Source organism: Plecotus auritus (genome assembly GCF_963455305.1).
Source record: "Plecotus auritus genome assembly, chromosome: 4".
Lineage (NCBI taxonomy): Eukaryota > Metazoa > Chordata > Mammalia > Chiroptera > Vespertilionidae > Plecotus > Plecotus auritus.
The window spans coordinates 177,702,049-177,728,358 of NC_137775.1; the positions used below are offsets into that span (position 1 = coordinate 177,702,049).

The 26,310-nt window shown below is 42.2% G+C and overlaps 1 protein-coding gene across 1 annotated transcript in view; it reads left to right on the plus strand.

Moving 5' to 3' along the window:
- The window catches only part of DNAH11 (dynein axonemal heavy chain 11), a 196,777-nt gene that overhangs the window by 6,186 nt on the left and 164,281 nt on the right, over positions 1–26,310 (plus strand). Inside the window, exons 6-18 of the mRNA XM_080663816.1 lie at positions 734–945; positions 4,945–5,178; positions 6,302–6,469; positions 9,551–9,667; positions 14,164–14,301; positions 14,866–14,990; positions 15,679–15,874; positions 18,708–18,812; positions 18,940–19,332; positions 22,653–22,985; positions 23,420–23,674; positions 23,755–23,924; positions 24,164–24,386. Of these exons, the coding sequence (XP_080519942.1) occupies positions 734–945; positions 4,945–5,178; positions 6,302–6,469; positions 9,551–9,667; positions 14,164–14,301; positions 14,866–14,990; positions 15,679–15,874; positions 18,708–18,812; positions 18,940–19,332; positions 22,653–22,985; positions 23,420–23,674; positions 23,755–23,924; positions 24,164–24,386 (2,669 nt within the window). The remainder of the gene's footprint in view (positions 1–733; positions 946–4,944; positions 5,179–6,301; positions 6,470–9,550; positions 9,668–14,163; positions 14,302–14,865; positions 14,991–15,678; positions 15,875–18,707; positions 18,813–18,939; positions 19,333–22,652; positions 22,986–23,419; positions 23,675–23,754; positions 23,925–24,163; positions 24,387–26,310) is intronic.

The window sequence follows — 26,310 nt, forward strand, 5'->3', positions numbered from 1 at the left end:
TATTTTTTCTTAAGTAACATGTGGAAGGTTAGGAATACTTGAAATCTACTTTGGAAATGCTTTTGATAAAATTGTAGGGCTTTCTCCATGAATTCTATTTGAAAAGAGGCAATAGATGAGGGGGATATTTGGGATATTTGTGGGGGAGGTCTGTCAGATCTGGATTCCCGTCCCATATTAAGTTGGCTGAGCTTCTGGCTTTCATTGGACAAACTGGCATGTTGACACCTTCCTTGCAGAATTGTTGGGAGAATCGGAGCAAGTTATATTATGATTAATAATATAGTGGAAAATTTCCCAGTCACTGCCTGGGTTAGGCTCACAGGACACTGGAATGAGGCCATAGATGATTAAATCGTTAGTCCAAGTACCTAGGAGGGATTGACATTCTAGGGATGAAGCTTGTAACCCAGATCACAAAGTGACAACTTCACAGAGATGCTTCATGCCCCGTCCCCATGGAGCTAAGTCCATTTCTTTAGACTCTCAGGGTATTGCCCACTGAATCTGCCGTCAGTTTACTTGTGCTGTGTGAGCAGCTACCCCAGGGCTCTCCTGCATGGCGGTCCCAGACGGACGGGGTGTAAAGGCTTCCAAACCTGTCCTGTGTCAGTTGTGGGATGAGTGATCTGGAAGGAGCCAGGACCACATTCAAGCCCAGCCATGTTGTTCCGCATTGTCCTCTTGAACCTGTGAAGTGAGGTCAGAAGTGACAGTGGCTTTCTTCCTCCAGCTCTCCTCGAAGCCCAAGATGTGGCGCTCTACCTGAGACCGCTGAGGAGACACATTCAGTGTCTCCAGGAGACGGAGTTCCCACAGACCCGTGGTCTGATCGCCCCGTTATTTCATACCATCTGCCTGATCTGGAGTCATTCCGAGTTTTACAACACCCCTGCTCGGGTCATAGTTTTGTTGCAAGAGTTTTGTAATCTCTTCATCGATCAGGTATGTGGCATTGAAAATAGGAAAGAGAGGAATGATTGCCATGTGGTAGGTTTGATTAGGCCAATGAAGAATGAATTAACCCAGTCTACAGTCAGAATATACTATTTTTCTCTTTGTAGAAAGGACTTTTATGGTGAAGGACCAGGTGACTTTTCATCATAAATAGCAAAGGAGCTCTGGACATAAGTCAAAACCATTCAAAGGACAGGCTGTTAATGAATTTTGTTTGCTTAATGTCACCGTTTCTTCAAAGAGATTTAAGACTCCCAATAAAAGGCAGCTGTATATAGTGCTGTGTAGCTTTTTCTTGGGTTTCCTCAGGAACACTGGCTGGTGGAAGACTTTTAGAAAGTAAAGTAAGTTAGAGAATCTGGCTGGAAAAAAATTATCCTCAAAAAATAGTGGAATTGTATTAATGGAATTCTGATTAATTGTGGGTTTTTAAAAATCTCTTCTCTATTCTTCAGTCAACTTGAAAAATGTTAGAACAAATGGACTGCTTCTGCATCCTTTCTGTGTAAACATTCTTCTCCTGTCCCTGATATCAGAGGATGTTATATAATTTGAGAGCTGAAAGACACTTGTGGTGGTTCTTAGTGGGAGTGTGTGTCTTAGTCTGCGTGAGCTGCCAGAACAAAATGCCATAGACTGGATGGTTTTATTTTCAGAAATTGTTTACTCACACTTCTGGAGGCCGGGAGCCAGATGAAGGTGCCCGCATGGGCATGTTCTGGTGAGAGCTCTCTTCCTGGTTTGCAGACAGCTGCCTTCTCTCCGTGTCCTCACATGGTGGAAAGGGACCTTTCCCTTTCTTCTTATAGCAGATTGGGGTCCCACCCATCTGACCTCATTTAATTACCTTAATTCCTTCTTAAAGACCTGTCTCCAGGTACAATTGTATTGGTGGTTAGGGCTTCAACATGGGAATTTTTGGGGACACAGTTTAGTCCACAGCAGGGCATGTGCCTGAACCAAATGCCAGAGAATCGGGATCTGTGTATATGGCTTAGCCTTTGAGTTGTTAAGAAGGCTTCCCACCGAAATGGGATCTCCTTCGGCTGCAACGGACAGACTAGAGTGAAAAACAACAAGTGTGTAAGTTTATGTGACCCTGAAACGTCTAAGAGTGCAGTGACTTCAGGGGTAGCCTGTTCCCAGAGGCGGCCTGACCATTTCAGAGCTTCCTGCCAGGCTCCAGGTTGCTGGTTTGTGTTTGACTCTATTCTCGGACTCTCACCACAGGCTAAGTGAGGTGGTTTGTGGTCGCCCCAGATGTGTGTCCTGGCAGGAGAGGAACTTCCTGGGAAAGAAGCTGACTTCCTTTCTAGTTCTGGTTCGTGCGTTTTATTTCTACTCCCGGAACAATCATTGTGGCCCAGGAGGTGGGCTCTGTTGGAAAGGCCTGGATTATTTGCTAGAGGAGAGGGGGTACCTGTGATTGACTCCAAGTCCCTGATCTAGGCTCATGCTTCCCAGTGGTTTGCACCTCTAGCTCATACAGAAAATTAAAATTTTTCTTTGTGGAGGGGGGTAAATTGGAAGGTATTTAGGAGCCTGGAATGTCTGCTCGCAGTCAAGACACAAACAGCTTGGAGCTGCTGCTGCCCCAGGCACCGGAAGTTTGCCTTCCTAAGTAATGAAGATTGCAATGTTGTAGGATAAACTGGTTGGGGAACTGTGCTTCCATCCAGCCCTGGCTGTGTGTGTGTGTGTGTGTGTGTGTGTTTTCAGATGAATTACCTTAGACCTGGAAGATAACATCATTTGCTCCATTTCTCCCAGAATGTAGGGGGCAATCCAGAGTAGAGAACAGGTGTCCTGACATGCAGTTAAGAGTTTCTGGTCTATAACATGGAGTTACTAATAGGCGTATTATTTTCTCTCCGCTTCTGAAGAGGTGGAGTGATATATGGAAAGTATGTTGGACGCAGACCAACGTAGATTCAAATCTAATTGAACCCCTTGAGGGAAGTTAAATCACTTCCCTGAGCCTCAGTTTCCACATCAATAAGTGCGGATAATGCCTAGCCCATGGGCTATTGTGAGGATCAAATGGGATAACCTAAGTGAAATGTCCAGAGTGGCATTTAATAGAAGCTCATAGAAGTTGGTTCCAAACTTTTGGCTTACAGATCCTTGAAGCTATTGATAGGAGATAGCAGGGCAGTTCCTTGTGTATTTTACCTCTGGCTGTATTCTATTTCTCTTTCTCTGTTAGGCGAGTTTCTCTTGCTCTGTTGTTAAGCATGACCACTATTGCAGGGTCAATGACCATTCCCACCACTTCTCTGAAACCCCGAATCCTCACCTCATTTTGAGACTATGTCCTGTTTGTGTATAAATCCCGAAGGCGGTCACTCATTGTTGTCTGTGGCTTGTAACAAATCCTGGTTACCTATAGGTCTGTAAACCTGTTATCCCTGGTCCCTAGTCTGTGTCGATGGCCAGAGTTTGCCAAGCTCCCAAAGAAATAATGTAGCTTCTCTAGTTCCTTAGTTACTGTTCCTGACTTCTGTCCAAAGGTTCTGTTGACCTGATTCTTTTTTTTTTTTTTAAATATATTTTATTGATATTTCACAGAGAGGAAGGGAGAGGGATAGAGAGCTAGAAACATCGATGAGAGAGAAACATCGATCAGCTGCCTCCTGCACACCTCCCACTGGGGATGTGCCCGCAACCAAGGTACATGCCCTTGACCGGAATCGAACCCGGGACCTTTCAGTCCGCAGGCCGACGCTCTATCCACTGAGCCAAACCGGTTTCGGCTGTTGACCTGATTCTTGATTCTTCAAGTGGACTTTGTAGTAAATCTGCCCCAACATGTTAGGAATAAAAAAAATCAGCAATGTGGCAACTTTCATACCTAGGTACCCTGAAGAGCTAAACTCTGCTCGCTCACAAGTTGTTTGCTGTCTTCTGATTTTATTTTATTTTTTAAATATTTAACAAATATTGTATAATGCCTGTTACTTGCCAGGAACTCTTTTAAACCCTTTACAGAAATTCACTGACAAAGGTGCTAGTAGATCCATTTTACATTTAAACAATAACAACAGCAACCCCTAAAAACCCCTGCTGTCCAGAGAAGGTAAATAGCTTTCTCTAGATCACCCAACTATAAGTGGTGGAGTTCTTAATTCATTATGCTTTGCTCCATATTTTAAAATAAATTTTGATTTTTAATTACAACACAATATATGGTGTACTGATAATAGTAAAATTCTCATTGCATAAAATTTGTAGCAGAAATAGTCCTGTTATATCAGCCTAAAACTTAGCATTTTTTATTTTTCTTTCCCCCCAAACATATATATGTACATATATATATATATATATATATATACACACTTACGTATTTTATTATACATATAACTTTACTTTTATTAGCCTCTTCAAAAATGATTTTTTAAAATATATTTTTATTGATTTCAGAGAGGAAGGGAGAGGGAAAGAAAGATAGAAACATCAATGATGAAAGAGAATCATTGATCAGCTGCCTCCTGCACGCCCCCAACCACGGATTGAGCCCACAACCCGGGCATGTGCCCTGACTTGGAAATTGAATCATGATCTCCTGTTTCAGAGGTCATTGCTCAACCATTGAGTCACACTGGCCTGTCTGGCTTGTGTATTTCTTTGTATGAAAAAAAAAATCGTGTAGAGTATTTGCTGGCAGGAATACCTGCTCAAATTCTGATTACACAGTTGTCATATCCATGAAGCTTAGCAGTTATTGCTAGAATGTATAAATCAAGAAATGTTAATCATCTGTAGATTATTCTAATGTATGTTATTGCAACCCAAATGCCTGAACTTCTAGAATTTATGCTTTCTGTTTCACAGCATTGCTGGCCCAATTCACTGTCATTGAAAACTAAGTGAAAAAAAAATTAAATATTTCAATACAAAATAAAATAAAATGATTTATTGAAACAGATGTTTTCAGTAAAGAATTATTGAACGTATTTTTGATCATTGTTTCCTTTCATTAAATCCTAGGCAACAGCCTACCTTTCACCTGAAGACCTTCTGAAAGGAGAAGTTGAAGAGTCTCTGGAAAAGGTGCAGGTGGCCATTAACATCTTAAAGACTTTCAAAAGTTCTTTTTCCAACTACAGAGAAGGACTGGGAAACTATTTCATGGGAAACAAGGAGGTGAAACCATGGGATTTCCAGTCTCAGCTGGTGTTTTGTAGATTTGACAAATTTCTTGACCGTTGCATGAAAATGGAGGTATTCATTTCTTGACTTGTAATTTATTCATGTTGTTGATGGCTTCAAAAATCCTGTGGCTTTTTATGTGATTTGGGATCAGTTTATTTAGTGGAAGGTGGGAGGTTTCCTTTCTTAATGTTCTCATGAGGAGTTCACAAGACCAGGGCTATAAAGATAGATTTAAAAGCTTTACTTCGACTTCTTTAAAAAAAATCGTTTTGATTCTTTTATTACACTGGGAGTAAGTGAACCTTTTTCTCTACCCAGTGCCCCTTTACTTACTAAGCTCCTGGAAGACCATTGTAAATCAGGAAGCTGTAAACTAATCCCCCTTTTTAAAAATGTTTAATGTTTGATATAGGGATTCCATACTTGAAAACCATTTGATAATATAAAATAATCTCTATTAGTATATGACTATGTATACTATGCTATTGAAATATGAATAAAACTAAAAAAACATGAAAATAACTGAGAGCCAAATGAAATGAATACACACACTTGTATACACATTCACACACGTGTAGTATGGAGCCAGCTGGCTAAGGTTTCTTTTTAAAGTAGGAACTGGTGGCAGTACCTTATTTTCTTTGTCAAGCTCTTCCTAGCAAGTTTGGGCTTTTTTGTTGATGTAAGATTGGTTGAATTTTATTGAAAATTAAAGCTTCATGTTTTGATAACTCTCATTATCACATAATCAGCCTGAATGTCTCTTAAAGTGCGAAGGTTAAATGCCTAACTATGGGCAGCGTGAGTCTCCCTTCCTTTCATAATGTTCCCTGAAGCTGATGAAGAGACAGCTCATTCATTGCAAAGGGTGGGTGGCTGCCAGTATGAGTTTTGGATATTACCTGGGGATCAGATTCATTATTAAAAGGCTGTAAAGTTAGAGAGTCATATGTTTAGCCATGGTAAGCTAGGTTTGCCTGTATAGTAAATATGAAAACAGGAGTATGATTTTAAAAAATGAGCAGTGACTTTGTTCAACTTAATCATTCATATTTATCTGTTGTCATGTAAGTGTCCATTAACTCACAGATTTTGAATGCTTGAAAATATTATTTCTTTGAAACTTTAAGATGTTCTTTTTTCCTGCTCAGGATGGTGGAAAGATCTTTACTGTTCTGTGTTTCTTTCAAAGGATATATTTGTCACCGTATTGGAATTTGAAAAGCTGGAGAGACTTGAATTTGGTGGTACCAAGGGAGCCATTCTGAATGGACAAATCCATGAGATGAGTGAAGAATTTATGGAACTTTGTAAAATTTTTAAACAAAGCACTTATGACCCATCCGATTTCAATAACATGGTAATATTGTACCCTTGCATTTTTATTTTTTAGAATCCTATAATTTTAAGTTGGAAATGACCGTAGGTCACAGTGATAATAGGTACCATCTGGTCTGGCCGCTCTAGGATGAAAGAGGTTAAGGGACTTGCCCGCAGTCTCTTACAGGGACCAGGACGTAGGCCTGTGTGTTTCCGTTTAGAACTGTTTCAAACGTAGCAGGAGACCTCAGCCGGGGCTTGTTTCTTGATGGTGCATCTCAAAATAAACTCGTGAAACCAAGCCCCTGCTTTACTGCTCCCCAAACCTCCTCTTTCCTGTCGTCTCCCACTCATTAAGTGGCACATAGCCTTGGAGTCATCCATGATCCTGCTCTTTCTCTCATGCCGAGCATCAGGCTCGGTCAGATAGAAGCTGGACACATCCCCAGATCTCATCGCTGACCTGGATGATGGCACTCGCCCCTGAACTGCTCTCTCAGCCCCTGTCTTGGCATCATTAGGGTTGGTTTTCACTCAGCAGCTTGAGTGAGTTGAGTGCCTTTTAGGAGCTAAGTCCAACCATACCATTTCTCTAGATAAAACTATTAATTTCCTATGTCATTAATAAGGGGCAGTTTTGCAGTTTGGAATATAGAAAAACGTCATAATGATTCCTGAGTAATACCAGCATATCACTTATTCTTTAATAAATAATTCTTTAACAAATATTTATTGCAAAACAGCTATGTGCTGGGAGCCTCTTTCAATATTGGTACTATAATTGAGAAATAAAACAAACAAACCTGGCCATTGTACTCAGGGAGGACACAGGTAGGCGATGACGCAGAGCGCTGCGAGAGAGCCTCTTCCCAGAGCAGGGGAAAGGAAGCGGAAAGGGAACAACGATAAATAGAACTGAAAAGTAAATAGAAACGAAAGGGGTGAAGAGTGGGCGAAACGCAAGGGGTTAGCAGAAAATTGTGTTACGCAGAGTGGGAGCGTGGTTAGATCCTGGAGTGTGAAAGGGTGGGAGGCGCCGGAAGAACTGAGGGCATAAATGACAAGGGAAGGGCCTGGTGGATGTCCAGACTTGGAGACTTTATCTTAAGAAATCCAGGGTCCCAAAATACGATTATGAATTGGAGGATTATGGCGGGAAGAGGGACATGATCAGGCTTCCAGTTTAGAAAGCTTGTGTAGACTGCAGTTTGGAGAGCGATTCGGTGAGACAAGACCAGAGGCAATGAAAGTGGTTAGCAAGTGGTTAACAGAAACCAGATGAGCAGTCATTGTGATCCGGGCAGGGCGATGCGCGCAGACAGGGAGAAAGTGGACATACTCAAGAGGTGGCTCAGAGAAAGCCTGGTAGCCCTTGACCAAGAGAGAAAGGAGTCAGAGAGATTGCCCCCACTCCTGTTGGGGTGTATGCCAAAGCAGAGCTGCTTCATAGAGAGGTGCATGCGTTTTCAGGGGTGGGCAAACTTTTGACTCGAGGGCCACAATGGGTTCTTAAACTGGACCGAAGGGCCGGAACAAAAGCATGGATGGAGTGTTTGTGTGAACTAATATAAATTCAAAGTAAAGGAGCAGAGGGGAGAGCAAGAGAACCCTCCGCTCTTTCGGCTCCGCGGGCCGGATAGAACAGCCGAACGGGCCGGATTCGGCCCGCGGGCCGTAGTTTGCCCACGGCTGGTTTAGATGCATGCAACAGGAGTCTGCATGATCTGGGGGACTCCATAGGGGAGGGGTGCGATGGACCATCTGACTTTGGGCTGAGAGAGTGAGGGAGAGAGGGAGAGAGATCCAGGGTGGAGACGAGCCTTTTCCCTTCCTGAGGTATTACTTACAAAGTGTTCAAACCATTGTTTGAGGATCTTAAGTTGCATGTTCCTCGTTGCCATACCGAGAAGAGGGGTTCGTTAGGCTTGTTACAACTTGTTGGGAAGTTGTGTTTACTTGGAGAAGTCAGTGACCCTTGAATGAAGAGACTGCTTGGCTGTAATTGAGGAGAGCTGGAGACTTCTCGGTGCTAAATATAACAGTGCGGTCTGTGACACACAGCGCCCTGGAATGCTGCCGTCACACCCGTGTTCAGCGCGTGTTCAATTCCCAGAAGGTGCTTTCCTTCATGGAAACATCATGGTTGGAGCGTGGGCTCCGGAACGAGGTTGCCAGGTTTTAAATTCTGGTCCCGCCATCTGTCAGTGGTGTGACTGTGGGTGAATTATTTAACTCCTCTGAGTTTGTTTTGTTGCCTGTAAAATGGAAAAAAAAATATTGCCCACATCATATGTTGTGAGACTTGAGTTAATAGTGTAAAGCATTTAGAACAGAAAACCGAGTACATGTTAGCCGTCGTCATAATTTCTGTTATTGTGAATAGATGGAGGGTCAGTTTCCGGAGGCAGCAAAGACTTCATTGTGTTAAATGTGGGGCACGCACTCAAGGGCAGCGTGGCTGGGGAGCCCAAGGAGTCTGGCTTTCTGAGACTGGGCATTGCAGCGCTGTGCAGAGGATGGTTATCCTCCCGTGCTCTCTCACCGTGAGAGTGGGTGGTTATGTGTTGGGAGGAAGCTGGGGGTTGCTAACTGCATGGTGATAAGATGCGGAGAAACGCAAGGGTGTTTTGTGTTTCATCTTTCTCACGAATCATGCTTCTTTCCAGACCTGTGATTTCATTTCTCACCTGAAGACACAGTGTCTCCCGGGAGGGTTTCTGCTCCATGAAAAACAAAACGAAAAAGCTTTGTATTGAAATGTATAGATACACTGAGGTTGCAGTGAACATGGGTTCTGTTTTCTCTTCTGGAAGACTGCTTTTTCATTTATAATCCAAATGGATTGAGAGGAGGACAGACTGGTGGGTCTGAGCACTGACGTGGGGTGTGCATGGTGGAAAGATGGGCTGACGGTGCTGAGTGTTCAGTGTTCCTGGAAGGCAGCCACAGAGAAGTTGGTCTGATATAGGTCTTTCTTGGTCTGCCCTGGGATCCTGCTATGAAAATAAATTCACTCAGAAAGAGTGGGCTGACAGGAGGGAGGTGGATTACGCTTGTAGGATTGCTGTTTTCACTCCTGGACTCTTTCCTGTAAACTGATATTTTACTTTGATATTTACAGGAATTTGAAAGTGATTATGTTGTGTTTAAATCCAAAACTTTGGATTTTGACAGAAGGCTTGGGACAATTCTTTGCGAAGGTTTCTTAAACTGCAATGGTTTGGAGGCCGCATTTAAGGTTGGTTCTGAAGAAGCTATCATAATAATAATTTACTAATGAATAATTTAGACTGCTAGATGAAAGGATTGAGTGCATTCCTTTCTGATCCAGGTAAACGGTTAACTGGTCAGTCTTCATATTCAGCTCACTGAATTATGAACTTTGAATTATGCACTAGGGAATAATGAAGTTTACTTTGGACAAGGTCAGGACATTTAACTTGATTTTTTTTGCATTCAGTGTTTTAGGTCTCAACACCTTGAGAGCAAGTTTGGCATGGCCTATGAAATAGTGATTCAAAATTAAGCCACAGTGAAAAGTGAAAACTATCTGTTAATTCAAGAGTTCTCCCCCCACCCCCATTTTTACGTATGTTGGGTACACCTGCCTACTTTATTGCTCCGACTAAAACAAATAGCCTATATACTGTCTTTCATCAGCTATAAGACACGTTGATTATCACACACAATTATTTTGTGTATCAATAGAGAAAAAATGTCAAAAAGTATGCCATTGATTATTAACATGGTCCAATTTCAGAGATGTGAAAACATGAAAGAATGTTAGTGACAGAATTAATGAAATTTGGTATGTATGTATTCAGAGTTGCATGAAAGAAAGGTATCTAGATAGTCGTCCCAAAGGGGAAGTTTAATGTAAGAACTAGGGACATCCTGTGGAAATGTGCTTGTCAAAGAAGAGAATTGCAAGCCAAGTACAAATTCAGATGATATCGCAAAAGAGGCTTCAACACCAGGAGAAGCAGAGCTGGAGAATCATGGGCACGGTTCGCTGCCAATGGCAGTGCAGTGCAGTGTAGCAGACACAGACGTAATACGAGATTTGTTCGATTTTAACCCTCAAATTCAGATGAGTCGGTCAGATGGTAGTCAAACAGTGTCTTCTGGCCCCCGTCAAGCATTTTAACACACATTCATGGGGATCAAATACTTCTTTGTGTTTTTGGTTTTTTTTTCAGAGTCTGGGATGAAACAGAGATGCCACTGGCCAGTATATATAGCCTGTTGTTATAAAATAACACCCCCTGTAATCCCATCTCTCAGAAAGACTGTTAGGCTTAATACCGCCACACTCTTTCTTGGACTAGATATGCATACCTATTTCTCTTTGACAAAAATGGCATTTTCTGATCCCCTTTGGTAACCTTTTCCACTTAGCAGTGAGTCATAAATGTTTTCTTGCTTTTCTAACCAAATTCAGTAAGACTTTTTTTATTAATGACTGCATAGTAGTTGATTACATTCTCTGCTCCTGGAGCTTCTTGCCGGTGTGTTTGTGTAACTGGGAGAAAGATGCAGAGGGAAGCCTTAGTACAAAGGCTCCTACCTTTTCTAATTCAGGTCTGTCTTTTCCCTTCTCACAACCATTAATATGGATTCCGTTCTAGTGTGTGCCAGCTGTTTTTTTCTAAATAGTTTTATCTTATTGCCATGAACTTTTATTTAACTTTCCACCTATTTGTGCCCTGTCTACTGAAACATATACAGTGAGCCCCCGCCTTCACGCTGTGCAGGGTGAGACATGGTCTTACGGTTTGGACCAGCCGTGGGCAAACTACGGTCCGCGGGCCGGATCCGGCTGTTCTATCCGGTTCTCTTGCTCTCCCCTCCGCTCCTTTACTTTGAATTTATATTAGTTCACACAAACACTCCATCCATGCTTTTGTTCCGGCCCTCCGGTCCAGTTTAAGAACACATTGTGGCCCTCGAGTCAAAAAGTTTGCCCACCCCTGGTTTGGACTGTATTTAGATTACCTGCGATGCCCCGTGTGAAGCAGACACTGACCAGCTGCTTGAAGTGAGGTGGACTGATGGGAATCAGGGTGTTGAAATGACACACTGATGGGGAGCTGCAGGGGGAGAAGAACAACATGATAGGGTTGTGCATTTAGGGAGAAGGAGATTTCTACCATTGGTGTGGGATGATGAACTCTGAGCCTTTGCTGTTGTGTCCCAGGGAGAAGATATTTGCAGACTGGTCTCTGAAGACCATGATTCAGTGCCTTCCTGGAGCCAGACGCTAGTCTACTCTAGTTCAAAGCCGACAGTGTTGGTGCTCACTGCAAAACAAAATAAAACAAAATACTAATGGATGTTTCTCTAAAATGTACAGTGTATGTACATGAAGGTAGACAGAAGTATGTAAGAAAACAAAGGTGTCTAGAAAAAGGTGTCAGACAATATAATTGAAAACTATAAAATTGCGATGGTTTTAAAAAAAATGGTTCAGGCAGCAGCAGATTAAAATAATCTTTGAGGGCCCAGCTGGGTTTGCTCAGTGGATAGCGCATCGGCCTGCAGACTGAAGGGTCCCAGGTTTGATTGTGGTCAAGGGCACATGCCCGGGTTGCAGGCTTGATTCCCAGTAGGGGGCGTGTAGGAGGCAGCCAGTCAGTGATTCTCTCTCATCATTGATGTTTCTCTCTCTCTCCCTCTCCCTTCCTCTCTGAAATCAACTTTTGAGGGGCAAACATGGGGAAATATGAGTATGTACCATTTGACCAGTGGCAGCAGCATTGGGAAAGCCATATTACACAGTGAAACTAAGAAGTAGAAGGAAATCACAGAACTCAAATGGGGTATTTAGGAGAAAGAAGCATAGAGTTGGGGCCCATCTTTAGCCTCCTGAGGGTGATAGGAAGGCAGGCATCTGCCCTCTTCGTGAAGTAGCTTAGTTCCCCTAGGACAGTGGTCGGCAAACTGCGGCTCGTGAGCCACATGCGGCTCTTTGGCCCCTTGAGTTTTTAGCAAAGGCCAGCTTAGGAGTACCCTAATTAAGTTAATAACAGTGTACCTACCTGTATAGTTTAAGTTTAAAAAATTTGGCTCTCAAAAATTTCAGTCGTTGTACTGTTGATATTTGGCTCTGTTGACTAATGAGTTTGCCGACCACTGCCCTAGGACAAGGAAGCAAGAGGCTCAAATGACCTTCATTCTCACCCTGGAGGGTAATTATTATATATCTATGATACTGAAAAATGAGGGTCCTGTCTACTGCCTAAAAGGTTGACTGTTTTTTTACTACTCTGGCTTTAAACCTCCCCCTAAAGGATATTCTCTCTTTGGTACTTGTGTACTTGAAGTGAAGTCCCACTTAGCACATCAGGTAGGCAAGACGCGATGAAGCAGGGAAGCTTCTGGTATTGTTTCAGTTTCAGCCGATGTGATGAGTGTTTGAAAGGGATTGTTGTCAAATGTTTCCCTCCTGTTGGAGTGCATTTCTTGGTTAAATCTATGAGGCAGTGTTTACGTTTAAACACGAAGACCCAACTCAACAAAACAGTGGTTGTGAAGGGACAGTTAATAACTACATTTTGCTCGGTAGCAGCTAACAAAGCAGATTTTTAAATATTTAGTGGTTTCTGCAGTAGATATAATTAGCATCACCAGGGAAAAAGCCAGAATGTGTTTGGCCTCTAAGATACAGTTAGATTTGCATTTTAGTTCGTATAGATCTTCATTGTGTTGAGTTTCCCCCCAGTGAATGTAGTTTACCGAAATGTTTGCAAAATGTTAAATACGTACAAAGAAGGTATTTTTTTAAAGAAAACAAGTTTGGGGGGACACCTGTTGTTTCCCTCAGAGAAAAGCAGCTCTTCTGCCACATCGCTCACAAGGCACAAACCTGGGTTTGTACAGCTTTCTGCCTCGCTGATTACATTTAGTTATTTTGAGAAGATCCCTTCTTTTATTTCAAAGAAAACATCTCTACAACAGGCCTAGTAATTTACATTTCGTGAAGCCTACGCAGAGCAAGCAAATAATAAAAGAATGGTTTTCAATGCCACCGTGGCTCTGAGAGGCAGCCCCGGGAGGCACAGGCCGGGCTGCAGGCTGCCTGGGGTCAAGTGCCAGCTCCCGGCGGCTGTGTGAATTCAGGCAGGCCACTCCCTCCTATGACTCAGTTTCTTCATTTGGAACATGTGATAGCAGTATTTTTTTGTTGTGGTTGTTAGTTCTCACCTGAGGGTTTTTGTTTTTCATTGATTTTTAGAGAGTGAAAGGAAGGGGGAGAGAGAGATGGAGAGAAACATCAACGTGAAAAAGAAATATTGATTGGTAGCCTCCTGCACATGCCCCGACCAGGGGCGGGTATCAAGCCTGCAACCTAGGTACATATACCTTTGATCAAATCAACCCGCAACCCTTCAGTCCTCAGGCTGACGTTCTAACCACTGAGCAAAACCAATAGAGCTACAGTAGCATTTTTAAAGCCATCAATGTGAAAGAGAAACATCGATCGGTTGCCTCCTGTATGTGCCCTGACCAGGGATGTAACCTGCAGCCTTTTTGGCGTATGGGACGACACTCCAACCAACCAAGTCACCTGCCAGGGCAAGTTTCAGATTTGGAGGTATTGCAGAATACTTGCAGGGTTCTAGATTTTTGCTCTATTTCTAGTTGTGTAAGAGATATAAGGGGAGAAACAGTGAGTTGAGTATTTGTATTAAAAACCCATGGTTCTTAACCATTCTTTAACTTTGATTTTTTTAGCTTTTGACCATATTTGGGAATTTTCTAGAGAAACCAGTTGTCATGGAAATTTTCAGCCCACATTACAGCTCACTGGTACACATGTTTAATGCAGAGTTGGATATGTGTAAGCAATTGTATAATGAACATGTGAAACAGGTAAGTGAGGGACGATGTGGGGTAATACACAGCATCATATTTGTGGGTCAGGGCTGTCTACTAAGATTTTACATAATGATGTCTGCTTTATTTAATTGGGTTTCTTATGGCAATGAAGAATCTGTTTTAGGACCATTACTTGTCTACTTATCAAGTCACTTAATACATATCTATAATAATAAAAGGTACTATGCTAATTAGACTGGACATCCTTCCGGATGTCATTCCGGACATCTTTCCTGATAAAGCGGGCCTGTGGGTGGCCCAAGGGAAGCCAGCCCAGGTCCTGGCGGCCAGAGGAGGGAAGCAGCCCAGGTCCCTGGTGCCTTCTGGGGGCCAGAGGGAAGCCCGGGTCCCCAGTGCCTGCTGGTGGCCGGAGGGAAGCTGGTGCCGGCAGCCGGGGGAAGGAAGGCCTATTCTTGCACAAATTTTCGTGCATCGGGTCTCTAGTATTTTATATATTTGCCCTGTAAAAGTGCCCAAATGAAAAATTGCTTACAAGGTTGGAATGCATTCTGATTAAACGTTCCCTCCCTTCCTTTTCACCAAAATAACAATTTGCAGATTGAATGTGGAAATGCAGTTCTTAACAAGAACATGCCATTTACCTCAGGAAATATCAAGTGGGCTAAACAGGTCCTGGACCGACTCCAGACATTTTGGTCAAACTTCGCATCTCTCCAGTATCTGTGAGTAGTCAGGCTTATTTCACGGTGAAAATGACCCTCATGATACAGGTAATTTCTATCCAGGGCAGGAGCTGTTCATGTTAGCAGTTCCTTTCCTTTAACTGTTTTCATTGGCGGGCTCAGGGAGGAGGATTCATCCCCATGGCTTTGGAATATGTTTAATGGAACTTATAACTTCATATAGTTCCACGTTTTCAATCCTTATCCTTTTTTCTTTTCACTTTTCCTTTTAACCCAAAATATGTTTGTAGTTTTTTGTTACTGTTTTTCTTTTTTTTCAATAACTACTAACATTCATCTTATTTTGTGGACTTCTGTACCTTTCTCTTTTCTTTGTAGGAATTGAGATGTCATAATATCCTTCAAAGAAACAATAAACTTGAATATGTTAGTTAAATTGATGGTAATTTTTATAAAGACAATTTTCAAAAAAATGTAAAACAACATATAAATGCCAAAAATAATATTGACAGTTAAATAATATCCAGGTACCTTGTTGCTGTTGGCAAAAACCTTGGAGTCCCCTTCATTTCATGACTATATCTTTTAAGGCGAAGACAATTATAACATTATTTGGCCTTTATTGTTTCTCTTCCTGATTTTTTGCGGTGTGTTTGTTATATTTTGTATATTATTGTAAAGTAGTTAAGCTGAAGTCTATCTAGTATATATAGTCATTTTCCTACAGATTCTTAGAAAGTCCTGATGATGCCTCAGTTCATCAGAAGTATGCTGAAATGACGGCTCTGCTAGACCAATTTGAAAATCGTATCTATAATGAATGGAAAAATAACGTGGATGAAATCTGTGAATTCAATTTGAATCAACCCTTGATTAAATTCAGTGCCATAAATGGTCTTCTCAGTGTCAACTTTGACCCAAAGGTAGGGGTTTGATGTTTTAAAGGTGTTCAACAGAAGTAATTTTTTTTAATATATATTTTATTGATTTTTTACAGAGAGGAAGGGAGAGGGAGAGAGAGTTAGAAACATCGATGAGAGAGAAACATCAATCAGCTGCCTCCTGCACACCTCCAACTGGGGATGTGCCCGCAACCAAGGTACATGCTCTTGACCGGAATCGAACCTGGGACCCTTCAGTCCGCAGGCCGATGCTCTATCCACTGAGCCAAAACGGTTAGGGCAGAAGTAATTTTTATTGTAAGCATATTTCTGATACTTCCAATCATTTATGTTTTGTGAGAATGTCAGTGCTATAAGGAATATAACTAAAAACAACTTGTAATAGGTCTTTGTTTTAGAGATTGTTTCCCAAATTCTATAGTTACTCCTCTCTATTTTGCCTCATAAGTATTCATTTACCATTTTCACATTTGCTTGGTAAGTTACTTGAGAATAGGGTACATTTCATTTTATCTTTGTGTTCTGTGTTTCTAACATACTGTCTGGTACTTGGTAATACTTAATGTTAACTCAACTGAATAGAATCATTAGTCTTTTATCGTGTTTTCTGGTTTGAATTATATTCATAGTACATATGAAAGTAATTTTAGTTAATTAAAATTTTATCAGGTAAGTTAAGATTTGGGGAATCCACAGATTGTATGGAATGAAAGACTTTTAGTCATACTGTGTGGATGGACAATGATAAATTTTGATGTCATAATATCCTTCAAAGAAATAATAAACTTGAATATGTTAGTTAAATTGATGGTAATTTTTATAAAGACAATTTTCAAAAAAATGTAAAACATCATATAAATGCCAAAAATAATATTGACAGTTAAATAATATCCAGGAAAATTACCCTTAGTGAACAGATCTTTTCTCCATGATAAATCGCAAACAAAAAGAAATTTCATGTTTTCTCACATCATTAACATGTTAAAGTACAGGTGCTTCAGTAGCAATTACATATGTGTTTATATGTATATGTTTACACATAATGACTATAGGTGCATACTGGTATATATGGTAATACAATGTATATATTTTAAACAACCTGTCTCCAAGTCTGATGGCTTGGGAGTCACAAAGGAAGCTTTTTTTTCTGTTTGTCTACGTGAATATGCTCTACAGGAAAGGACAAACATATAAGAATACCCATTTCTGAGTTGCTGTTACAAAAAGAGACTAGTGACACAACTAGCTGAATTTTTAGATAGTGAAGATTATATATTCACTTTTACCTGTTGCCCTATTTTTCATGCCTGCTCGAATGTATGAGAAAGTTAGCCTCCATGCGTTTGTTATAATCTGTACCCAACTTCTGATCTGTTTCCCTAAAATATTACAGTGAATACCAAACTTAATTTTGTTTGTAAACCTCAGCACACATACACAAATACATGCCCTGAGGATTCCCGCTACCTCTGATTCCATAAAACCAGTATGTAGAAACAAAGTTCCTGAGGTGTTTTAGGGATAATGCCTATAATTCTCCCTGAAAGGATTCTAAACACACCAAATATAGATTAGAAACACAAAATACACTGAGTGGCCAGATTATTATGATCTCTGAACGCATAATAATCTGGCCACTCAGTGTATATTTACTAGTTAACGTAGGGAGGGACAACCTAAGGTAGTCAACTGGTTTACCTTCTTAAGCATGTTGTATGGGCTTTTCCTCAGAATCTGATTTATTTTTCTAAAATAAATTTTTATTGATGTCAGAGAGGAAGGGAGAGGGAGAGATCAAGAGAGAAACATCAATGATGAGAGAGAATCATTGATCGGCTGCCTCTTGCATGTCCCCCACTGGGGTTCGAGCCTGCAACCTGGGCATGGGAATTGAACCGTAACTTCCTGGTTCATAGGTCGAAGCTCAACCACTGAGCCCTGCCAGTTGGGCCGAATCTGTGATTTAGAGGTACAGCCAGTTCCGCCACATGACATATGCATTCCTAAAAAATCACTGGATTATGAAAGACTGCACAATTAACAGTGCCGGACTTATGGGGGACAAGAGGTTATGGGTGCAGGACTCAAAAACTTTGTCAGTGATACATTAAGAAAACAGTCACCTAGAGAACATGGTAGTACAGTTTTACACAGTTTAAATGATTAATTAATACATACATATTACAATAAATATGACTCCCTTGACAAAGACCTGAAGTTTGCTTATGGAAGTGGGTGGGGAAGGGTTACAACTCGTGTGTTATTGTAAAATGGAAAGAGGGTTATCAGAAACCAGGTGGAAAGTCGTACCAGCAGAATGGATGGTGTGTGAGCTGAACTCCCTGGTGGATGTTTGAGGCGTGTCCACGTGGGCATTTTGTATAGTCCTAGGCTTTTCAGGTCAGTTGGGTGCTGTTGGTATCCTTTACCTAGTGTTTCTTGCTGATTAAACTGCAGGTAAGCAAAGACAACATCTGTGGAATGCTCAGATTGCTCCCTAGTATATTAATCATGTTGGAACAAATATGTGTTTTTGAAAAAAGCGTGCTAGCAGAACTGAAGGTATGGGAATGGTCCGAGGTCCACTGGTGGCTGTCCATTGTAGATCCGGGTGTGCACGTGTCACTGTCATGGCTTGAATCCTGGACAGCGGGCTATCATCACTGATTTCCAACTTCATTATTTATACTCCTATGGAATGTGTGATGGTTGCTTTGAACAAGCATAGGAGACAAAAGCCTCCTAACCTTGACAATTTGAAAATACAATTATTGGGTGAAAATTTACATGTTTTGATTTTGACTTGTGTTAAAAATAGAACGATATACAATACTCATTGATGTTCTTCCAATAGCTGGTGGCTGTCTTGAGGGAAGTGAAATACCTCTTGATGCTGAGGAAGTCAGACATTCCGGATTCAGCCTTAGCCATCTTCGAAAAAAGAAACACTATTTTAAAGGTTTGTGTTTTTACATATTGAACAGAAACATTTTGAATGTTAATTATTAACACGGAGACCTGTGATACTTGTGTGCATCCAAGGTGGACAAAGTAGCCTTAACATACTTGGGGTTTTCTTTGCTCAGTACATTGGCAACCTTGAGCTTCTGGTGCAAGCATATAACAAGCTGAAACAGACTCTCCTGGAAGTTGAATACCCTCTGATTGAAGACGAGCTGAGGGCTGTGGACGAGCAGCTGCAAGCAGCCGCGGCATCGCTGACGTGGCAGGATGACTGCTGGGGGTACATCGAGAGGGTGAGAGAGGCCACCTCCGAGCTGGAGCGCAGAGTGGAGCGCACACAGAGCAACGTGAGAGCCATCCAGCAGACCATGAGGGCGTGGGCCGAGTGCACGCTCCTCCCCAGGAGAGAGCACCGGAGGGAGGCCGCCTTCACGTTGGAGGACAAGGGGGATTTGTTCTCCAAGAAGTACAAGCTCATCCAAGAGGACGGCTGCAGGATACACAGCTTGGTGGAGGTAATGGCTTTTAAGAAGGTCTTTACATAAAGTTTAAAAAAAGAGCAAAAATATTTACCTAATGATGCAGGACTCTTGTGCGCCCTGAAAGAGCTTTGTGTATTGCTTTGTGAAGCATTTAACAAGGAGGAGCTTGTTACTTACCTGTAATTTCTGTAGGTCTCACTGTTCTCGTTCCCGAGGGAAGAGATTGGAATGTGAGAGGGTTGATAAGACAGAAAGGAGAGAGATGGTACCTTCTTCTTTGTCATAGTTATAGCCTCTTTTGGATGCTATTCGAGGCCACCGTGATTTGATGAGTGCCCACAGGTGCCGGCCACCATGTCAGTAGCACCTCACTTAATGCTCTCAACCATCTCCGACGGATGGCCACTATGAGAACTTTGGTTTTTACTCTGAGGGGAACTAGCAGCAGACTCTGCTCAAAGGTTTTCCCTGTTAAGTATGAACCCCAGGGGAGCACGGGGATGGCAGACAGGGAGACCATTAGGAGGTTATTCTAATCCTCCAGGTGAGAAATGACGATGGTGTGGGGCAGGGTGGTCACTGATGGCAGCACTCACATGCCGAATGTGTTTCGAAGGTAGAGCCAACAGGATTCGCTGTGACAAGTCAGAGGAGAGAGAAGTCCAGGATGACTTCAGGTTTTTGGTCAGAGCAACTGGAAGAATGGACTTTATTGCTCTGAGGAGGACTGTGGTGGAGCAGATTTTGTAGGGAAAAAGCAGAATTTGTTTTTGGGCATGTTAGACCTCCTGCCCAAGGGGAGATTTTGAGTAGGTTGGCATTGCAAATGGGAGTCCGGAGTTCAGGGAGAAGTTCAGGCAAGTGACATAGAATCAAGAGTCATGAGCACATATATGACACGGAAGGCCCAGGGCTTGGGTGAGGTAGGGTAGGAACTAAATGTAGGTAGAGAAGAGGTGCATGGACTGGCTTTGAAGTCCTCCCTGAGTGATTCCCCCCCTCCCCCACCCCTTTATCAGTAAATGGTTTGTAGCCTGGTGCTTAGACTTCTGGTGCAGAATGTGGTTTGGAGGAAAGCTGTGGAAATAGGGCAGAAAGTGAGTCAATTCTGCCTTTTTGTGCTGCATCCTTACTGGCTTGTGGGATCTCAGTGGGTAGGTAGTCAGAGTTTAAAGTGAAGGGGAAAGGGTGGAGTCATGGAAGATTAGGTCTGGAAGGGACCTGAGTGATCATTTAGTGACCTAAAGCTCTCCTTTCTCTTCTTTGTTCCCCCTTTGCTCCAAGTTGTTGAAAATAGAACACTTTTCATAAATGCCACTGCAGTGATACAAACTGGATCTCTTGGTATGAGGAAGTATAATCAATGAGACAGGCTCAGGTGTATTACTGTGATCTATCCGAAAGAGACCCGCTGTAGGCAATCAAGAGAGATGGTTCCTAGTCCTCGCCCACAGCTAGTTTCCTGCTGGTATGGGTTTGATCTCTGTTCAGGGCACATACAAGAATCAACCAATGAATGCATAACTAAGTGGAACAACAAATCTCCCTCTCTTCCAAGTCAATGAATTAAAAATATAAATAAAATGAAGAGACTGAACAAGATGGTCTTTAAGGATTTTTTTATTAGCTCTGAGCTATATACTCTCCTTTCGAGTATCTACAAAGGAGTTAGGACTGCTGTGTCCTGCGCAGCTCCCGGGGTACAGGTCACGTATACTACACAGATGTAGACTGCCGGGGTTCTTGTTCCAGCATTAAGAAGGGTTCATCAATCTAGAGAAAGGCTGTGCGTAGATTAAGTAAGAGTCCAGAATGAAAGATAATTTTGAGAGGCATTGGGAGTCAGAGGAGCTTCAGCTAAAGGAGCTAAAGATTTAAGTTCTTCGTTCTTAGTTCTTCTTTCCCTTGTCTCAGGACCCCTACTTATTATTAACACAATTTGTCCTAAGGCAAGGTGGAGATAATACACTTCAAAGGGTAGGGTTTCTTACAGAAGCACTGTCAGATAGGGTAATAGCCTACAGCTGTTCAGGTGTTTGGCCAACAGGAGGCAATAACATGTAGATTAAGATGCCCTGAGCTGTCTGGCAGCAAACAATCATCCCATTCAGGTTTGGGGGAAGTGCCTTCCAGCCTTTCCAACAGGTGATTACATATGTGACTCAGCCCTTGTTGAGCCCCCAAGTCTCATCAACCTTTTGATGAAACTCTTATAATTATGACATGCTGGAATTGGCTTCCGGCAGTAGACGGTTCCACATGGATGGTGGGCAAGAGAGCATCCCTGAAGGACAGTTCTTAAATTTGTTTGCAGGCAAGAAACCCCTGAAGCTTGCTCATTTCTACCCTTCTTTATCAGGAGCCAGACTCACCTCTGCAGTTCAGATTTTTACACGTAGCACACACCTTTGAATTCTGAATCATATAGCAAATAGTCAAAGCAGAGAGCACAGTGTGCCTTATAATGAGCTCCCATTCCAATGTCTCCTTTGCTCTGGGCTACTGTCTCTGACTTGGGCATCTGCCTGCTGCCCTGTATAGATTATTCAGCCTTTGCATGTCAGAAGGTGTCTCTGGAATCAACCTTGCTGCCCACCTGACCTTTCACATCTGTGTCCCTAGGGCCCCACTGCATGCCCAACCTCTAGCAGTCCTTGACCACATTAGCGTCCGGCCCTGTTGTGCTCATTGACCATCCACAACTTCACCCACACTCTTGGGAGATGCTGAAGAGGTGGAAGAACTTCATATTGTGGAAGCACAAAGGGAGTTTAGACTTCAGGCCAGTGTTTCCCAAGCTAGGTTACTGTTCCACAGACTGCTCACAAGACATACTCTTTGTTTGGAAATGGGTTAAACCACGTTAAATAGACTTTACTATAATAGGTGCACTGTGAGTCTCCAAGAGTGGCCAAGAGTACATCACACTTGGCTGGTTTTGTGAATTTTGGATATACCAGGACAGTGTTCTCTGAAGGACCACTTTGGGAAACCTCTTTATCTACCAGCAAGTTGCTGGAAGGCAATGTTTAAGGCCACATAGAGTTAGGAACAGAGCAAGAATGAGAGCCCAGGTCAAATACAGCTAGAATGCATAGGGAACTCGTGTATTTCTTATCTGTATTTGAAGATAGCAATCTTCATAATGATTTTTCCTTGAAAGAATGACTTTTGAACATACATTTTAAATGAACTAAATGTTAAAAAATCCTACTTGGATCTTTACCGTCTAGCTTAAGGCTCTGCAACCTAGCATTTGAGTATTCCTTCTCTCACAAACCACTTAAATGGAATGCTTTCATTTTTAAACTCACAAGTGCTTATAGTTATGCATCAGTACTTTATGTTTCTAGGAAAACAGGAAGCTCTTCAAGGCCAATCCTTCTCTGGACACCTGGAAGATTTATGTGGAATTCATTGATGACATCGTGGTGGAAGGCTTTTTTCAAGCTATAATGTATGACTTGGACTTCTTTCTGATGAATACGGAGAAGCAGTTGAAATCTGCACCATTTTTTCAAGCACAAATGATCTTAATGCCCCCAGAGATTCTGTTTAAACCTTCTTTAGAAAGAGAGGCTGGGGATGGCTTCTATGATCTGGTAGAAGAAATGCTGTGTAATAGTTTCAGGATGTCTGCCCAGATGAAGCGAGTAGCAGCACACCTGGAAATAGCCAATTACCAGGTATCTTCTTTGTAGATGAGTGTTGGTTTTTATATTAATGACTTAGAAATAAATTGGGGTAATGGGAAGTACAGGAAAGGAGAAGTTGGAAAAAGCATCGTCATTTTTTATTTTACCAACTACTCTACCTTTGCAGAATTGCCTCCAGTGGTCGGTAAACTCATTAGTCAACAGAGCCAAATATCAACAGTACAACGATTGAAATTTCTTTTAAGAGCCAAATTTTTAAAACTTAAACTTCTAACGCCACTTCTTCAAAATAGACTCGCCCAGGCAGTGGTATTTTGTGGAAGAGCTACACTCAAGGGGCCAAAGAGCCTCATGTGGCTCGCGAGCTGCAGTTTGCCGACCACAGGCCTTGGCTAATGTTATGTTGCACGTAATTGATAGAACAAAATTGATTTTAATAAGTGCTCAGTTTTCCTCTCATTTAGAATGACATGGATAACATGTTAGGCCTGGCGGAGGTCAGGCAGGAGATAATGAACAGAGTGGCAGGCGTCATCAGCAAAGTCTTGGACTTCAGAAGTTCCCTGGATACGTACGCCTACCTCTGGGTGGATGACCGGGCTGAGTTTATGAAGCATTTTCTCCTATATGGCCAGACGGTGTCAGCCGAGGAAATGGATGCTCATGCAAATGAAGAGATCCCTGAACAACCACCAACCCTGGAACAATTCAGGGAACAGGCAAGGGACCCTTTTAGCTTTTAACGTACTTCTTGGCTTTTGAGTGAGTTGTTAGAGTTATTTTTCTTTTCTGATTACAGATCGACGTTTATGAGGCTCTGTATGTTCAGATGAGCAAGTTCGATGACTTCCGAGTGTTTGATAGCTGGTTCAAGGTGAACTTGAAGCCTTTCAAAGTGAGCTTGCTGAACATTATTAAGAAATGGAGCTGGATGTTTCAGGAGCATCTTTTGAGATTTGTCATCGACAGGTAGCCTTTTGTGCTTTGGTATTTGGAATTATATCTTAACACCTGACGGCTTCCTAAAATTCCGATACTAGTTTTAAGAGCGTTGAAACTGCCAGTTTTATAATAGAGCAAACAAGTAATGTTTAATTAGGTAAATAATGAAAATAACATTCAGTTCGAAGTCTTACACTTCGAAATGTCTTCACGAGTTTAATTGGTGTTTGTGTGTGAATACATATGTGTGCATATGCATTTAATAGCCTGAATGAGCTACAAGAATTTATAAAGGAGACAGATGGCGGACTCCAGAGAGAATTGAGTGAAGGCGATCACGATGGCCTCCTCGACATCATGGGGCATCTGCTGGCTGTGAGAAGCCGCCAGCGAGCTACTGATGAACTCTTTGAGCCGCTGAAAGAAACCATTGAGCTCCTGGAAACCTATGGCCAGAAGATGCCTGAGCAAGTCTACATTCAGCTCGAGGTCAGTGTGATGGTAAAATAATCACAATTACCATCAACCGAGCATCTCCGTTAGCCAAGTTCTTTACCTTATGTCCTCTTCCTTACGACCTCCTCCTAACAACCTGTATTATAGAGGTTCATGTTTTCATCTTACAGGTTAGGAATCTGAAGCTTAAAGGGACTTGGTAACTTTGCCAAGGTCACTCAGGTAGTAAAGCCAGCCAGTACTCCCTCTTAACTGCTATGCTCCGCTGCCTCCTTGTTAGAAGGTACTTAGGTAATAGAGAGCCTCTAAGTTCCTCTTTTGAGGACCACGTTAGCCACCAGTTTCACACATGAAATATATTCCAGCTCTCTTTCATTTAAAACTGTCAGTTGAGAAGTGTTCTAGTCTTTGGAAACATGTCCTGGACACATTAGTAAAATAAAGAAAGCCCCGTTTGGATGGAGACATCATTGTGTTTCCAAAACAGGATTTCTCTGTCATCCTCCCATTTCCATGCTCTGGAGAGACCTGGTGCCAAATGATGAACAGAGTCTTTTTAGTTGTAACTGAACCCGTGAAGAAAGATCTCGCAGTTGAGGCCATGGCCGGTAGTTCAGTTGGTTAGTGTGTCGTCCCAATAGGTCAAGGTTGGGGGTTCCAGCCCTGATCAGGGCACATACAAGAACTAACTGATGAGTGCATAAATGAGTGGAACAGCAAATGGATGTTTCTCTCTCTCTCTCTCTCTCTGTCTTTCCCTCTCCCTCCCTCCCCCCCCCCCCACTCAAAAAAAGTGGGTTGCACTTTTAGATATGTGTGCACTTCTGTGTCAGTAATTCAGGCTGGTCAGGAGGAAATACAAGATTGGTAGGCAGAACAAGTTGCACTCAGAGTTGAACAGCGCCCCGATTTTATTTTAATGAAAGCAACTTGCAGATTATAAAACAGTTGAAGTCAAAGAGCATGTCTTGTCTTTGTTGCACTCCTGCACCACACAGATACAATTGATACTTAGCACAGTGTGCCCTCCATAATTGCCGGTCACTGGCTCATTCATCAAACATTTACCCAGGGTTACAAAATCGTCCTTGGAACCTCAGCTGCACAAGTGAAGTCCCATTACTATGGGCGATTTTGTATGACAAAACAAGTTCAGTGTCCTGGGAGATGACCCAGAGAAATAATGCTTTGTTAGTCTGGACGCAGGGAATGCTTCTCAACTGCAATTATGCACATTGGCCCTTCACAGAAAATCACTTCCTGTTGTCCTCTGCTCTGCAGTCAAGGGGGCACAGTTGAGTTGCTACCTGAACTATTTATTGCTTCTTTTGTCCTACATCAAGTAGGAATTGACCTTCCTTTTCTTCTTACTTCAAAAACCCTAGTAACTGAAAATTAACCTAATCTAAATGCCCAAACTCTCCATCAAGACGGTACACACAGTCTCAGGAGCTGGAGGAAAGTGGAGGTGAGGTTGAGTCACATTTTTATTGCTGTCTTGCCAGATTCAAAGCATTTAAAAAATATATTTTTCTTGATTTCAGAGAGGAAGGGAGAGGGGGAGAGCGATTCATGGATTGGCTGCCTCCTGCATGCCCCTTACTGGGGATGGAGCCCACAACCAGGGCATGTGCCCTGACTGGGAATCAAACCGTGACCTCCTGGTTCATAGATCGATGCTCAACCCTTGAGCTATGCCAGCATTTTTTTTCACCTGTTAAATTGCTAAAGATGGCTCCATTTCTAGTTAGAGGTCAGCAAAGTCATTTCCAGAGCACTTTACTTTTATTCCCTCAACAGCAAAACAGTTTTGAAATTTGCGTTTACTTTGACAAGATTTTCATTTATTCTGAGATAAATCTTACACCAAAGGACGACTTGGATTTGTGCTTGGGAGATACCGATCCCGGGTGCCCATGAGGCAAGTCTGAACAGCAGTCTGGCTCTGAGACTTTCA